The sequence below is a fragment of the Nestor notabilis genome, unplaced genomic scaffold (genome assembly GCF_000696875.1).
Source record: "Nestor notabilis isolate BGI_N333 unplaced genomic scaffold, ASM69687v1 scaffold29822, whole genome shotgun sequence".
Taxonomy (NCBI): domain Eukaryota; kingdom Metazoa; phylum Chordata; class Aves; order Psittaciformes; family Psittacidae; genus Nestor; species Nestor notabilis.
The window spans coordinates 15,643-33,993 of NW_009919251.1; the positions used below are offsets into that span (position 1 = coordinate 15,643).

Here is an 18,351-nt window from a genome sequence, read left to right on the forward strand (position 1 = left end):
AATGCCAAGTCATACTGCTCTTTAATTTGGCGAGTCACCTGTCCCAGACTTATATTAGAAACTGAAAAGGAAGATTTCAGGAAAGACATCACTATGCACAACGATCAAGACCACAATCACGTATATGAAGGTACAGCTCTCTTACATTAAACAAGCCATTTCTCTTCTTTCAAGGGCCAAGAAACATTTTAATTCCAGTGTTCAAAATGCCCTTGTAGAGGAGGGAGAAGAACAAATTTCAGAGCTGTAGTTCCACTCCATCCTACTTAAATACAAAGGGATCCCAGCTTGGGGCTTGCACTGAGTTAGTAGACTACACGAATCAAAATATCCTTCTAGAAGAGTCCCAGTCCACCAAGAGCATCAGAGATCAGTCAGCATAAGATAGTCCACCACAAATGCTGTTGAGGTTTTCTAGGCTGTCAATGCTATTCAACTGGACACCAGCAATGGATACAGTCCACACTTTACAGTTTCCTGAGAAACAGCACCACAAAGACATGAGTTACTTTACTTGGCATTATTTAAACAACAAACGACCATACTTGGTCCCAGAATATCACCTGCAATGAACCCCAGGTCCTAATGAGACTGCTACAAAACACATCAGTACACAACAAGCACGTGTTCCTTGACATTCTTGTCACTAACTCTCACACCACCTACACTGTGCTCCACAAGCAGCAATTAACACCAGCCCCCATCTACACTCCACCCTCATGTGCCTGGATGAAGCCCTGTCCATGCGATGGAACAGAAAGAAAAAGCTGAGTATTACCCATAGGCAGGTGTCACCCGTCACAAGCAGCCAGCATACTGTACACTCTGCAAAAGAGCATCTCACACACTTCACACTGAAATGTAACAAATTCGGTTATTTAAGTGCCCCTCTACCCACTCCACCTCAGAACAGCTTTTACATACTAGTATTAAGAGGCAGACATAACAGTATCAGGATCTGTCATTTTCTGAACTCTTGAGCGGCAGTCATCTCTTTTAAGAAAAAAATAAACTTAAGACACTTTATCTATAGTTTAAGGAGGGATATAGATCTAATACTGGGAATTACTGGATAATGCACTGTAATTCTGTATCTTACAGCTTAATGGAAATAATAGAACATAAAGATGATGCTACACCAGACTACACAACATGGTTTTAGATGCCAGTCATTAGCTCAGCTGCTACCACACTGCTGGATAGTGACTCTTTGCCTTTATCATTCATGACAATTGTGAAAAGACTCTGAAAATGGCTAAGCAATAAGGTAAGGCTTGACCAGTCTTCATCAGCATTATGAAGGCTTCAGGTCTGTAGCTATAATCCAGAAAGGAGGCAGTGAGCAATAAAGCACGTAACTTCCATTCCCTTACAAACTAAAATTAAGCAAGTGCACAGGAGCATGAAAAGCTACAGAAAGACAAGGCAGAGCTACACAAAAACTATAGGCAGTGAAAGCAAAAAAATGCTCTGAGCTGAACACCAGGCTATTATATATGTTGAATGCTATTGAAAAATTCCCCCCAAGTGCTGCGATCTATGATAGATTTCTCCAGTTGGAAAACACTATGTTGATAAGTCAGTCTGTAGCAACAACTAAAAAAAAGTAGTATGTTTTGTAAAAGAACAGAGAAGTGCAGAAAATGCTACTGAAGAAGCTGATACACAGATCCATCTGAACAGGATTACCACTGCACACCAACCCAGAGATGCTGCTGTGAAGTTACAATAGGTTCACAAGCTGACAACAAGAATGAACAGAGGACTGGAAAAAAACTGGGTGAAAACGCTGCATATATTTCTGATCTCTTCTAGGAGGTGGAAATATTCCTAATCTCTTTACTTTCTTTTACAATACCAGAACACGTACAACAAGTAAACTAGGAGATAAGAAAAAACTGCAAATGTAACTTCTTCAGACAACAGGTTATTTGTCCCATAGAATTCAGTCACAGGATTTTGTCAGTCTTAGATAAAAGCAAGGTAAAAAAGGATGAGGGAATTCAACCAGCAAGATTTTTTAAAAGCTTATAAAATACAAGCTCATTTTGGAAAGGACACAAATTATTTCAAACAAGAAAACACCAGTTCCAGCAAGTGAGAACAAACTTCCTGTATCAGTCTACAACAAGGTCTCACACATCTAAAACATTCCATACAAAACTACTGGACTAGCTGGTTTGCTCACTTAATTTAAGTTCAGTAATTGTTGTAGCCTCAGTCACATTAACAAACCTGACATTTCTGCAGCCACTCATGGTTTCTCAAGACCATGAACTCATCTAAACAATATACAGCATGTTGTAAGAGAAGGCAGAAAACATGGTATATATGGCAAACTAAGTATGTCTTGTTCAACTATGCACATTTTTATAGGTTAAAGGTGACCTGCAAATCAATTTGTGAAACTTTTATCAATGCAAACAATACATATTATATGCCCCATTAGCCAGGCTAAGAGAACAGGGGTATCTAGTTTATCCATACAAACATTTTTCTTCTTAGGCCTTCAGAACTAAGAAGAAATACAGGGAGTGATACCCTGGAAGTGGGCTGTGGACTTTGTTTTTGAGTGGTGCTTACCTGACCCCCTGTAGGCCGGCTCCAAGCTCCAGCAGGATCCCAGGGTGATGTGACATCACCAGCATGGTGCATGGGAGGGTGTTACATTGGAGCGGGAGCCGGAGGTCCTAGTGGGGCTGGGCTTCCCAGAACCTAAGAGAAAGAAATAGTAAGCATTTTGGTTATGTGCTGAATGCTGTTCTCTGCTTAGCCTGGAGAATGAGAGCATTCAGCACAAACACTGAGCTAACGGCATCAAATTGATTTGCAGACCACCTTTATGGAAGTGACTTCCTGACCATTTGCCACAAATCTCCCTGTCCTTTCCTGGAAACAACATGCCTTGAGAGGAACATTTACAACGCTGTGAGAAGTGGGCTAGTCCCACTGTTCTTTGGCTGCACTGCCCTTACACATAGTGCCAGTGATCTTGCTTCAAGTCTTATATCAAACCCCTTTGTTACTGCAAGCATCACGCCTCTTTTCTGATGCTAAATATTAACACATCTTGTATCAGGATTACGCTAAGCTCTCCAAGCCTGTCATGATGAGAAATGGATGAATCCAAAGTCTCATGAAAGAACAGGTTTGAAGAATTCTATCCCCAAATTCTCCTCCATTTCAGGTGACATAAAGAAGAAAATGTATAGTTTTGTCCTTTTGTGTAAAAGGAGTCAGATTCATTTTGAGATACATCTGAGAGGTGAAGTCACTTAAGAAGCCCAGTAACATTCACATTTCTTCTTTTTGAAATTTTACTATCAGAGAGCACAAAAGGCAAGGTAATACACCACGGGCATTGATAAGCCAGAAACTGAGCAGCTGAAAGGGAAAATATATCTTAGCCATCCAGGGCAGACTTCCCCCGCCTTTCCCCCAAATTCCTCTGTAGTCAATTTATGTTCCAAATGGAGTCCTGATTCTCACCCCACCTCCCCAGGATTCAGCATCTCCCACCACTTGGGATATAACAATTCACAATGTATGTCTCAAGAGGTCCAAGGTGCCTCACAAAATTCCCAGAAGGCTGAGCATGTCTTCCCCCATATCCTTATGGTGAAAACCGGAACAAAAATACACCTTTTCTAACCATCAAAATCACCTAAAAAAGGTGCAATATTCTATACACCCCACGTATTGCATGTTTCACAAATATTCATCTGTAGTACAGTGTAAACTACAATACCTGTGCCTGCAGACCATGTCCTCTGTCAAGCAAATGAAAGAAAAACAGTAAAGCACATTCCAACTATGCTACTCCTACTGCAACCTGTTGTGCGAGTTCCTGCTCAGTGACATTTACAACTGAAGCAGTATACTGCTCAGTAATCAAGCAATACAGAGCCCTAAATCTAAAGTTGAGACTTAACAGACATTGGTGTCAAAAACAAGACAACAGTACAAAAGTACTGACTTTTTTTTTTTAATCACATCCCTGCTGGGGCACAGGTCTTCTACAAAATTAGATTCTTCCTTGAATTTTGAATTGAGATGTGTTACTAGCTGGCTACAGTGTTCAATGCTCCAAAATCAGAAGTCTGTCGAACCAACGAGGATATGTTGCCATATGCAGGCCCAGCTCTGGCTATAGCTTTCAACAAAGCAAAGCTGGAGAAATACTGCAAGAGATTGACTATTATATTTAAATTTTTGAGTCCAAAGACAACTTAAGGTGGTGCCAAGTAACATACAGAAGGCAAGAACTGACAGTTTAAGTTACTTCAAGACCCTAAAGCTTCAGAACCATTGATGCAACTGATTTCTGTTACAGAAGACAGTCACCTAGCTGGAAGTCACAGTTGGAAGATCTGCTGGACTCAAAGCAAAGTCCTGTTTAGAGGGCAACAAGGAGAGCAAGGAACAATGGAACAATTTGATGGCAGCTGGTCACAAAACCAGAGCCCGGAGGGCCTTGTAGCTCCCCCATCACCACACACTCATTCTTTGCATTTTCAGACTAGCAAACAACCACAGATGATTACTGACAGAACCTTGGTTTGCTTCCCAGTGGAAGGGAAAAGAACTTTTCAGGTGAGGATACTTTTACACCATTAACATTATTTAAACACTAGCAGGACGCACGGAAGGGTACTGGCTTCTGTTTATCACAGCTTCTCCCAAAATTCTCGAAGTGTGGCTGTCAAGAAGGAACACATGAAAAGACCTGTGAGCACACCCAAATGACAAGACTAGCCAGCGATCTTTCAGGAAAACACCTCAAAATCAATAGGACCTACTGACAAGTGTGCAATATTAAAATGTAAGTTTGGGGAATGTATACATAAGAAACCTATTTCTGAATATACTGTACTGTTTTAATTCTATTTTTAATTGCTTACTTCTTTGCACTTCATTTTCTGTCCAGTAAACTTTGTGTCTAACTTCAATTACCTAAAATATGTAGTAACATTTACATATTTAGTTTGCCAACAGGGAAGTCTTGCCACTGGACATTACTGGAAAATAAGAACAGATGATCAGTATGTAAAAGGGATGGGATCAATAAAACATAAATTAGGGAAGAGTTTAAATACATGAATATTATGCTAATTTAAATACAAGAGATGTTTTGATTCTAGAAAACACCTCATTTAAATACAAACTATTAAGTAATGATCCCCACTCATAACCCAGGTTGCCTATTTTATATCAACTTTAGATACATCTAGTTAACATTTAGTACCTAAGAACACACCCTGCAAAAAAGTACCACGAATACCAGAGATACCTCTCCAGTTTGATACCTGTTACTCAGCTTTGCTGCAGTGTGAGCACAAGATCCTGAAACGATGTCATTTTCCTAATGGATTTCTAACATAAGTAATGCTATTAAAAACATCTTTTCAGTAACCTATATTCTTCTAGAATAGAAGCTGATACATTTCAGTCTTACTACACAAGGCAATAAAGTGATTCAAACAAATCTCAGGAAAATTTGTTTTCAAAATATGGTAGGCAAGCAGCTTCCAAAGGGTTCCTTGCTTATAAACCAGTTATATTATTTTGTCAGCCCAACTTAGTGCTTTAGAAAGTTTCCTTAGGAGTTTATTTTGTGGCAATATCCAGTATAAATGAAGTGCAAATAAACTTTTGATGAGTTAGCATGATCTATTGAATCTTTGTTTGGTTATTTATTTCAACTGTGAATTTTGGGTGAAAATATGGGTCACTTACAAAACATTACAGTTATGCTTTTGAATAAAAAGCAGCTGTTCCCCTTCATTAATCAATACAAAGATAGTTTTCTTTCAGGAACAGAAGAGATACACATTATACAGTGTAGCTAGTGGTAAACCCCACAGCTATGTCACCAGCCAGCACAAGAGGATCTTGTCCAAGTTGTTTGTGGCCTATGCAGGCACACAGAGCCACCCTTCAAGTCCTAAGAAGCAGGTCTTTTCCTGACAATTCTCTAAAGAATTGGCCTTAAATTAAAGCCAAAAGAACAAAATGCTTTTTAGTGGGCACTCAAGTCTTTGTCGTTGACTTTGGGGAAATAAAATGCTTCTCAACTATTTATTACTTCACTTACAGATTTTTACTTTCAAGTGGAAGCAAGTTTGTTCTTTAAAGGGGAAAGATTCCAAAAAGACTTAAGATTTTTTTTTTCTGAAGCCTATTTTACAAACAGCAAGATATTTGGCTGTAATCTAAGAAGGTAAATTGTTGGGTTACCAGAAAATACTGAAATTACCAGTAGCATCAATCTGAACATACAACCACCATATGCATCACACAGCACCTTCAGGAAGGCAGCAAGCCCTGATCTGACTGTTGATAAGTTCTGCCTGAAATGTAACAGCTTGAGGAGCACTTGAGAAGTTTGTTTAATCTGCGCCAAACCCACTCCTGAGCTGTTTCCACCAGGACAGCCATGTGCAAAGCAACTCTGGACTCCATGCCAGAAAAGGAAACAAGTTACTTGAACACTGCCCCGTACCCTGACCCAAGTTATTTTCTAGTTCCACAGTTTCATCAACCCAGCTAAGGTGCAGGAACAAATGCAGAGTGTTACTCAACCTGAACTGAGGATAAGCACAAGCTGTTTTCATGCTAAAAATGTTAAGTTTTAGGAACATTAAACCAGTTAGGCTAGAAGGAACAAGTTAACCAGACAACACAAGAGGAGCAAACAGGGCTGCTCCTGCTTTGGTTTTAGAGAAGAGACCCACAAAGAAAGGGTGTGCTGCAGTGCCTGGGTTCAGCCCCAAAGTGGGTATCGGTGGCAGATACAGTCAGAACAGCATTTGCTTCTGATCAAAAAAAGCTAGCAGGCAACCCAGGAGAAGTCCCAGCACTGAAGGAAAATATACAAGGGCCAGCGCAACAGCCGAAAGTTCTGGGGTGGAGTTCTGCTCGGGGGCAAAACCATCTTTTCTGCAAAAAGCAGAATGCAGATGTACATTTACAAGTATGTTCCCAATGGAAAACAAACTTTGAAGCCAACAAGTCAAAAACATGTACATTACTTTTGAAGTTTTATAACTTCAAGTCCAAATGGACTTTATAACCAACTCCAAACTGACAATATAATGTCTCCAAAAGCAGCTCAGATAATCCTTACCATCTTAGACTAAGATTTAGAAAGCCTGAAAAAACTTATACAAGCCAGTTTCAATTCACAGATATCTCCAAGGATTCCTCAGACCATGGGCTAAATAAAAACACATTTCCTGCAAGGAAAAATTAAAAGAAAAATCATGATTTCTAAGAAAGATACTATAAAAACATAACACACAGTAACACACACACACAAAAAAAAAGCCTTCAGCATATCCCTAATGTCATCAGTTTGCAAGAGCCCAATGAACCTAAACTTAGTCTTAAACTCAACCAAGTCCTTTCAGTGACAAATGCCAAAGCTTCAATTAGTTCCACTACACTCTCATAGCCTGCTCACCTCAGGCTCTATAAGCAAGTAACAGCAAAAGGGTAAAAATCCCTAAAGAATCAAACCTGCAGTTCAGAAACACCAAAATGAAGACCCACCCTGACCAATCCCACCTCGTACTGATCTTAATACAGAACTGATGTACTGTCAGTCCCTCCTGTCACATTCACGTCAGCAGATACAAGACCTTAATAGATGGAAACAGAGTGAAATTTAAGAACCTTAACACTACTATTACCATTTCTTGCATGATTTAATTAAATCTTAGAACACTTACAAGCAGACTTGTTGTAACCAGATAAGGTAAGCAGATTGTCAGCAATAAAAGTAATATGCATTTGCCTTTAAATAGCAAGTTCTGCTCTCTATGAACAAGCATTTCTCTGTTGTCCTTGAGGCAAGACTTCCTTTCAATAAAAGAATGTTGGTTTTTAAACTGTAGGTTAGAATATTACTTTACATATCTTTTTCCTGGCAGCATCACTATTAAAGAGAGTTCCTATGAGCAGATTTCTCCCAGTTCTTGCCCTGGTGCCTGGCTGCTTGCTCTTGTCCCACAGTGCTGAAAACATCTTAGAGGATGTACATGGAAAAAGCAGATTAGAAAAAACTTCCTCATGCTACTGCTTTTCTGGCTTGGAGGGTTATTTTTAACCCAGGTCAGCTCACTATGACTCACAGCATCACCTCATTTACAGTTGTGCCTGCACATAAAAGGAAAGGATGACTGCAAAGGAAAATGGAACTGCTGTTCAGCCAGTGCTCCCCACCTCCCACCCCGGAGCAGACTCGATTCAGACATAGTTGTTTTTCTGTGGAGGGATATGCAACATGTTATCCCTATAGGAAAGTGGAGGAGGTTTGTAATTACCATTGTAATACCACACTTCTTGTTTGTTGGTTTGGGTTTTTTTTTTTACATTTTACTAGCTTTGGAGATAGATTTACTCACAATCTAACACTTTACAACACCCTCACAAAACAGATTTCCTTCCAAGGCATCCTAACTGACCATACCTTTAGCTACAGCTGAAGAAAACAACATGACAAGTACTTGCAGAAAAACTCAGATATTGCATCTCAGCAACAAGGTGACAACAGACAGCATGACAGAATAGCATCAAGCAGTATGTCACAGCACCCCACTCAGTAAACGGTACACACTGCACCAGAGTGTATCAGTGCAGGACTTTACACTGGCACAATTTTATGAAAGCAACATCCTTGCACTGGATTATTGTCACATGAGGAAGACTGGACTTGTGATGAAGGGCTGGATTTGACCTCCTCAAGTCCCAGGTTCAGTTGTGAGCCTCAAAGTCTGTTTTGCACTTCATGTGCAATGTTTTTCATTTTCCAGCTGCAACAGAGGAACATGACTTTTTGCTCTCCTCACCAGATTTCACAGGTGACTGGATACATCTCATCCACCATACATACACAGAACATCAACCACAATCTAACCCTCAGCTCTGCTGAAATCCCTCACAACTATAGCTAAGACACAAATAGTGTAAGCATCAGTCAAGAGTCTACCAAGAACACCCAGTCATGGTTCGCTGAGTGCTGTAATTACTACGATGGTTTTTGGAAACGCAGAGTACAACAGCTTAAACTTCACACTACGCTAGTAACAGCTCCAAGGCTTTTGGCCCATCTGGAGCATAAGAACAGTAAGCTTGAGCTCGCCTAAAAATGCCAGTGAAAGTGTAACTGTAAACCAGACATCCAGATCATCATCTTGGAAAGAGGCTCGGAGAAAGTTCCAAGCTGCAGAACACAGAGCAAACACAAAGTTCATTGTTACTCAGGGCCATGACTTCCTTTGCATTAGGAGAGCACCTACTAAACACCACACATGCTGATCTGCTGCTAGAAGTGCTGCATTACTGCTAAATCATGTAAAAGGTCTACAAGAAGGCTTACATTTGAGAGGGAAAGGGAGGGGAAAAAAAAAGTAATCAGGTTTTATATCCTGAAACCAAAGCAATATTTTGTAGTACTTTCCACATCATGGCATCTTCTCGCTTTACTCACACAAAGATGTCGTCTTTTGGCATGATGTGATTTAAACCTTCATCCGTTTGGAAGATTTTGTGGAACCGATGATTATACACGTCTGTCACCACCATCTAGAACAGCAAGTGATATTTGCAAAGAAATTATAATAAAAGCTTACGTAAGTTTAGACAAACTAACTTTAAATTGAAACATTTTATTCCTATTCTTTATCAGAATTTTCAGCACAGCAACATCAGCGCTGTTTTCTATAACAGCACCCAGCAGTTAATCAGCTGTATTTGTTAAGACAGATCAGAAAAACAAAGCAAATAGATTGGGTCCACAGAGGTACTGAGGAGGTGCAATTCCAACAGCTTTCTGCCCCTTCTCTTACACCTCTGTACTGCAATGGAAGTATCAGAGTAAGCACAGATTGTTTCATGCATCTTTTTTATTTCACAATCAAAGAAGAGCACTCAAACTTGTTAGGGTTTCATCACTATTCCATTAAGTTCAGCTTATCACTCATTTAAAAGCTAAGCCACCAAAATGCTTCAAAAACAAAAAAAATAAAAAAACAAAACCCCCCAAAAAAAAAATTTACTGTCTGCATTTATCCTTACATTTTCTGCCGGAACACCAGAGAGTCTGGAAAGTGATTCACACAGATCTGAGATGGCCCCCATCATTGGCACCACAACTCGGTACTAGAAACAAGGACAATATCATGCTTATACCAGGCAAAATAAACCTAGTCTCACAAACTGAGATTTTATAAAGCCACTTGATATCACATGTTCAATTCCCAGTTTTTACATTAAAAAAACCAACCCATCCTACCTCACCCAAAGGTGGACAATATCCTTTACGTCATTTGTAAAGTCCCAACTTTAAAGCCTAAGAGAAAGACTCAGATTACTTAAATTTTTGTCTTCAACATGCCTCACCTGGACAGGCCTACGCTGTGGGTCTGCATATACCAAGGTAACTTCCATGAGACGATCTCTCCTCAAGGGCAATGGAAGGGTTAAATAACAGAAGGGATCAAAGGTCACAGAAACTTTGGAGCATTTGGGACAAACAAGGGTAGATTTGAAAAGACCATGAAAGATATCCACAATGATAGAATCATTCCTCAGCCTATGATTCTCCCAGGCCTCTTTTGCCACTGCCTATAAAAAGGAATAAAAAAAAAAAACATACATTAAAAGCTACTTCTCACAAACACTCCCTTGTCATGGCAAGCACAGGGATCAAAGAAAACTCATAACATTGATACTGATGTCAATATTGTACCACAAGCACATCTTCCTGCACAACAGTACAAGAACACACATTCTGCTGTAAAGCTGAACAATGGCAATGTGCCATGAGGTGTCATTAAGAGTGAGCTAGGCCATAAAGCATGACAGGGATCTCCCCTCCCAGGTAGACTGCTTTGCAGGGACAATGTTTGTATGGCCGATGAGCAGGAAGGCCAGGACGTGTCACAAACCACAATTAAACTCCCTGAGAAGCACTACCTGCCCTACCCTTAAGTAAAGGGCACCATACCGAATCAGGTCTGCCATTGGCATCCTTCAGCTCCAAGTAGGGCTTCTTCTTCACTCTGTTCAAATCCTCATGCAAGCCATCTAGAAGAAAAGCCAAGAGCTCCTGGGAATCTTGCTGCTGGTATCCTGAAAACTGAGGAGCAAATCTGCCAACCTGCGTCTGAAACACAAAGGCAAGAGTCAGAGGGGTTGAGCATTACCTATGTATAAAAGACAAGAATAAAAACACCCACATCCTGCCTTTTGCAGCAATCAACTCCATGCTACTTTATGTTAGCAGCAGACCACAGTGTACTGGATTCTAATGCAGTAAGGGTGCCAGTATAATTTTCTCAACTGTTTTTATTTCCCCTCCTAGTGTCAACAGGGAAGAATGCATTCTGTGCTGTGATGCTAGAAATCTAAGTTATCAGTATTAACTCAGGAACCTCCAAAACAACCAGCACACAGAACCTATCTGCCTGACGTATGTTGTACTTTAATTTCTCTTTCAGAAGCTTACAGTTCCCACAGTGCAGATTTGCTATAAGACATTAACCTGAAGCAGGTGGACTGCAAGACTCAAAATGCTTGCAGAAGACATTTAGGAGCTAACAAAACTGGCTTAAAACTAAGATTGAAAATCTCACCACAGTAATCTCTAGCTACTCTAAAGATTGTGATATGAAGCTAAGAAGCATAACAGCCTGAGTTAGCGAGAGCCAAAAGCAGTACACCCTCACACACCTCTTATCTTGCAACAATGCCACTTAGTTTTCCTGGTTCTAAAACAACAGCAAGAAGGGATCCCAGAGAAAGACCAACAATTAATTGAAGAAGTGGTCAGTCCTATGACCATCACTAGTCTTCCCATAAACACAAGGAGTCCAACAGACTTGCAAAATTATGCTTAGCACATTTTGACCACTCAAGATGACAACTGCAAGAAGTCCAGATAGAAGTGCAGATAGTTAACACTGTCACTGAATTAGCAATAGAAAAATCACAACTGATACTGTATTAGGAAATAAAGAGTAATTCTTATTCCAGCCTTAAATAAGAACAGCCCACATTAAGACACTTTTATTGATGTCCACTCTAGATTCACATATTTCCTCTGAATGGAAGTTTACAGACCAACTTTCATAGTGGTGGATGATGTGCCAGCACTCCAAGTCACAGAAATTAAGCATCTTGTTGATTCACATCTACCTATGACTCCACAGAGGACAAATTTCTGCGGCCCATCAGACTTTTGCTCCAGGTCTCAAAAACATATACCCTCAACTGCAAGACTGTACCACACAAAACCTAAACAGTAACAGGACACACGTTTACATTAATATCAGATCATCGCTTATTTCACGCATTTGGGATCTTAATCTTCCACGGCATACCAACACTGCACTCAGAAGCAAACTCTTAGTGTTTCTTGGATGCTTTATTCACATTGTTCTGCACTGGAACATCTTTGCATTATATTTAAAAGACATAGTCACAATTTTTCTAGGGGTTCATATGCAACTGCTGTATTACAGGATTTCATCTGAAAGCAGCTCTTTACACTGAAACACTGGGAACATTACATCAATATATAACATTAAAGACAAGGGGATGCATTTTGCTCTCTACTTTCTAATTTCATTTTTTAAATTTGTAACTTATGTTTTCCCACTGATTAAAGTTCACAGCAGGCAATTCACATGACCTTGCCTAGTTTTGTGGCAAAGATCATTTTGATGCATCTGTAAAAAGCTGTAAAGCTGGAAGGTCATTTACCAAGTAAAGCATTTAACATTAAGGAGCAGTAACCAATTCTGGGGTATGACACTACCCACTAGCAAGTCCCTCCCTGTACCTTGAGAAGCATTTGCATAAAATGTGAAACAACAAATTCCGTCATTGCTGCTTTTCCTAACACTAACATATGTGGAAGGCATATCAGCTTCCACTGTTTTTTCCGTCAAAGAGCTTTGCTACAAGAACATGGAGTACTTACTTTAAACATACGTGGGGCCACGTGAGACTGTCTCCCAGACCACATCTGTTTAATGAGCTCTGCATAGGCTTCTGCAATTTCTCCTCTCATCCCCAGTGGATTGTTCTGATTTATTTCAGCTTCATATTTGTCTTCCAGGAAATAGTCAGTGAGAGGAGGGGTATTGCTCAGACACTGATAAAAGCATTACGAAAATTAATTTACTGCACAGGATAATAAATCTGTGTGACAATGAAATAACAAACCCAACTTTCACATTAGAACATGTACTAAGTTACTAACAAAACCCAGGAGACTGTGAGATGCTGTAACCATTGCAACTCAGAGGAGGCCTAAAAAACAGAAGCACCACCACCAGATACCAGAGTCTTCAAAAGACTGACAGCTCATTTCTGAAACATGGTTTCTCTCACAGATGCCACACTGACTTCTGCCCTATGCAGCATATTTGCCCCCAAGCGTAGGCTCCCCCTCTAGAGCAGTCTCTACTGGTTTATCCATCTTAAGGTATAGGCCCAGTGCTCTGCACCCACTTGGTTCTCTCTCAGAAATTTCTTTAAAACTGGCATCACATTTATCACCTTCTATTCCTTCAGTGCAGAATAATTTTAAGCATTCATTTAAAGTTACTGTATTTACTAGTTCAGGCAAGTAAATAGCAAACAACCTTCTGGAAAAAAAGAAAAACAACAACAAAAAAAAAAAAACAACAAACAAAAACCCACACACAAAAAAAAAAAACCCAGAACAACACACACCCCACCCCCCGCCAAAAAAAAAAACCACAAAACAACACCTCAAAAAAAAAGAAAAAAACAAACAACCCAACCACCACAACTGCAGACTTTTGGAAGGAAGATATCTGCTCCTGGCATTACCGTCCCTCCACATTTTGTTATTTTGTTCTGGAACTTCCACTGACACTTCAATTTGACTAGAGTCTCTTGGTATAATGCTAAGATCTGGCAAAAAGACAAGCCTACAAGTGCCAGAAGAGTAAAGATTACAACCATAGTCCTGCCTAGACTCACCTGTTCCTATAGTTAATGTATGCAGATCTGTTTTTCCACAGGTTACTGGGGTGGTAGGGTAGGCTACCTTACTAATGCATTACATATACATCTGCACAGAACAAGTATGGAAGGACTTTCAGAGAAGCCACCTTAATGTTCTCAAGCCAACATTCCATATTCAATCTCCAACCTTGAAATCTTAATATAAGGAACAGTGAGAAGAAAGGTCTTTGTTCCTCCTTGAAGCGAAACACAAGCTATGCTTTGTCCTACAAAGGACCAAACACCATTAAAAAATACCCATCAAAAAGTTTGCAGTTTAAAGGCAGGAAGGATACTACTCTGTATCTGCTCTCCTGGCAGTGTTCAAGGCCCCTGGCAGTGCCCAAGGCCAGGCTGGACGGAGTCTTGGGTGACACAGTTTAGTGTGTAGTGTCCCTGCCCATGGCAAGGGGGTTGGAACTAAGTGATCTTAAGGTCCTTTCCAATCCTAACTATTCTATGATTCTATGATTTACATACTTATTAGCAGTGTATTGTGGTAGTGATTTAATACATCCCAGGAAATCACCATAAACCTCAGGACACAAGTAAAACTAACACAGGAAGTAGTTTCCCTAATTCAGTAATTCAAAGACTCTACAGCAAGAAGTGACACTCAGATAAGTAAAGCAAGACTTGGATACGCGAACAAAAAGAGAGCTAATTCTGAAGTATGATCAAAATTACTGGGGCTTCAAGGCACTGTAGTATCAAGAAATATTAAACTGGGCTCTTTCTAAACACCTGGAATTTCAGGACCTGTAGCAGATGGCTGTACAGTGCTTCACCAAATAGGTGTAGGTACACAGCTCTCCCAGCAGTTACATATGGCAACCCAGAGAGAGTCAGGAGAGTCAGTAGTCCTGCCCTTTAGCCACCTCCACTGTCACTGCCTTGATGTGTAGCTTGTGGAATTTATTTCCTGTCAAATTCTTCCAGTTCCAATGTCCAGGTGCTAAGTATCTTTCTCTGGGCAGATGACATTAAAGTGCTTATACACTGCTATGGTTTGACCCCAGCCTCTCACCGGGAGACCGTTGCTAACAAAATTCCAAGAACCTCAAAAAACTAAGGCAGAAATTTGCATTTGAGAGACTGATCTCTAGAAAATTAAAGTCTAATGGTAAATACAAGAAAGAGTTTTTCACATGATTAGTTTGTATGCAAAAATAAAGATTAAAGTGTGTTTGGATCAAGTTACTTTGACAATAAAAAAATAATTCTAAAAGTTGTCTCTTAGCTATAAAGTTCAAGAGAACATAATGTGGTATAAGGTTACCATGATACAACTAAAAATAAAGTCATGCTGAACAAAAAAGTAAGGCAGCCCAAGTTTATTCTGGTATCCTGAATACCACATGCATAATGCATTACAGTTATTTTAAGACCTGCTCTAGCTTTCAAAGCTACCACAGAATGACAGAAGTCATTAACAGAAGTCATTACACAGCACTTGGACCACACTAAAGTTCATATAAGTTGGCTCATATTTTGTTTGAAATTCTTAGCAAACAACTATCCTTAACAAGTTTCTGCCTTTTTTTTTTTTTAAATGAACCAAATAAACCTAAGAGACTAAGTTAAATGAATACACCAGTAATTATTAGCTTTGCATAACTGATACAATCTTAACACCCACACAATGACCTTTTCACACTCTTCATTTTGAAGGAATCTCTAAACATGGACCCCAGAACTGCCTGCAGTGACCTGCTCATATCACTTGTGCGGCCCACACAAGTCACAACGTCAGCCCATCTTTGTCAGAGCACAGCACTGGAACTTTACGTTACAGCTGAGCGTCTGTTTAGTATGACTTCCCCCACAGCCTTCCAGAAGCCACGTATTTCAGATCCAGTCCTTTATACTGTACCATGTTTATAGTAGTAACATGCTAGCATAAGTCAAACTGAATATATATTGAATTTTTCATTTGGGGTTTGTTGGTTGGGTTTTTTTTCATTCCAGGTGCAGTCTCCTCATTGAATCACATAAAAATATCCTTTTCTTTCCACAGAGTTTAATCCACAATCTCTGCAAGACTGCTCTTTTATTTAATTCTAAGGAGGGCTCTTTCAAATTCTTACCTGTAATGCAGAATTCATGAAGCAGGTATTTCCAAGGTTACTGAGTCCACAGAGTCCAGGTTGTGACAGGGAAGCATTGTCCCTGCAGCTGTAAGAGTTACAGACAAATCCAGAACCTCTGCAAGAACGACAACACAGTGAACTCCACAGTGAGTTTACTGACTCTCAATACTGTTTAAGAGTCACACCAAATACAAGTCAAAAAGATGTTTAATGAAATTGTTTAACCAGCATGTTACATGGTTGTGCTGCTTCATAGTGGCTGATGATGAATACCAGGAATGTGGAGTATATGTGCTAACTTTAGAAACATTAATCATTACACAGTCTATCATTAATTTATGGCTCATAACACATTATTTTTCTCTGTCAGTAAGTACACAGCACTCTATCCTAATGCAGCAAGAGTCTATATGATATTACTGTAAGAGTTAATAAAAAAAAAAAAAATGATCTCTACCTGGAAAGGTTTCTATCACAATCATAGATGGAGAAAAGAATGTAATCCCTTCCCTGATATCCCAAATCCCGTCAGATCAGGAAATGCCCTAATAGTTAGTAAGCTCTGGAACATGCAGTACTTTTGCAAGTGAGCAAGGAACAGCAGAATGCAGGGGTTTCAAAAGCGAAGTTTGACAAACAGATAGACAAGAGTAGCAGAACTCCTCATCACACTCCTTTTCTATACAGGCAAGGATGCACAGGATTATTCACATGAAGGACGAAGAAACAAAAAGAACATTAAAAAAAAGCCCAGGTGGGAGTTGTTCAGTCCATAGGAGTTACTGCTATCACCGTTAGTAATGACAGAAGTGGCAGACACTGAGGAATAAGAACTTGCTGATGATTTTGAAGAGGTAGTAAAGTTTCTGCTAGTTGCAGTGCTTGATCTGGGAGAAAGGAAAAAGAAGTAGAAACAGTGCTACTACTTTTTTCACCCCCAGGCCCACCTCCCACAAAACTCCAAGGACTTGCCACATTACAGTCAGTTCCCACACAAAGAATTTACTGCTTTGATCTGTGCGATCACACTTCCAAACACGTGACTGGAACAGAAACGTCAGACAACAGTATCAAAAGCAGGAGTAGAAATCCTTGCTTGAAGCAAAATCTGGGTTCCAGAATGAAATAAGTAGGTAATTCAGACGGTGAGTAACAGAGAAGCAAGCTTCAAATTCATGTGTAAACCACCTTGAAACAAGCAAGCAAAAAATCCCAATCTTAAAATCACAAAACACTCACTCTGTGTTAAAAAGCAACAAAGCCAGTGCTTCCCTACCTGAAACTCAGACCACTCACTCAAACAGAACATTATTTAGCAAGAAGATAACCAGAGTGGACACAAATTAATTTGTTACTAAGCCTAGTTGATACAACTATATGGTAGCTGCAACTTAGAGGCAAGACACACCACTGAGTACACATGGTATGCAGAGCAATCCTCAGTGTTTTGAGACTAGAGATACTGGAATGGATTAAAAAAGTTAGTAAGCCTCAAGTCTACCCAGTTGTGGATCCTAGGTTATTTCACACTAGTAGCCTCCTGGTCTGAAAAAGAACCAGAACACAAAAGTTACCAGAAGACCAACAAGGCACTAAAATTCTATTACAGCGTTCTGTCATAGACAGCTTTGGCTCCATAAAAAAAAAAAAAAAAAAAAAAAAAAAAGGCAAAACCACAAGGCAGCATCAAATAAGCTTAAATAAACTGTTTTGATACTAGTTAATGTCTCTATAGCAAGAGCTAACTGGGACATGGTCTATTCTCTATCTTTGCTCAAATAAACATGCAAAACTAAATGCAAAAAGGTGCAAGACATCAACAGCCACAAAACGGTAAACGGTGGCCAACACACCCAATGCACAGCAGAGGACAGTGCACTCAAGCTTTAGCTTGTTGGTGTCTCTCTTTAACAGGAGCTTCCAGATGTAAATGCAAGCCCCAAACACAGTCTAAACCTGAAGCATGCTAAAGAAAAAACCACCGAACACCAGCCAGCATGACCAAAAAGTATACTGGTAAGTATACTAGAAAGAATGAGCAGATCTACTGGAATAACTAAGACAACCATTTCTAGGACAGTACATGACCTGGTCATTGCATGTTGGAGGTGGAAATTCTCAAGACTACCTGGACACAATGATAAGATAAAAGAGAGAACAAGAGAGTCTAGACTAAACAACAATTACCAGACTCACAGAATCACAGAATAGTTTGGGTTGG

General features: G+C 39.8%; 1 protein-coding gene across 1 annotated transcript in view; it reads right to left on the reverse strand.

The window, feature by feature from the left end:
• The window catches only part of USP4 (ubiquitin specific peptidase 4 (proto-oncogene)), a gene marked incomplete at its 5' end in the record, with an annotated part of 24,028 nt that extends 7,011 nt beyond the window's left edge, over positions 1-17,017 (reverse strand). The window contains 7 exons of the mRNA XM_010010156.1: positions 9,491-9,585; positions 10,078-10,161; positions 10,402-10,626; positions 11,009-11,167; positions 12,986-13,159; positions 16,128-16,245; positions 16,868-17,017. Of these exons, the coding sequence (XP_010008458.1) occupies positions 9,491-9,585; positions 10,078-10,161; positions 10,402-10,626; positions 11,009-11,167; positions 12,986-13,159; positions 16,128-16,245; positions 16,868-17,017 (1,005 nt within the window). The remainder of the gene's footprint in view (positions 1-9,490; positions 9,586-10,077; positions 10,162-10,401; positions 10,627-11,008; positions 11,168-12,985; positions 13,160-16,127; positions 16,246-16,867) is intronic.
• Between the last annotated feature and the right edge of the window lie 1,334 nt (positions 17,018-18,351).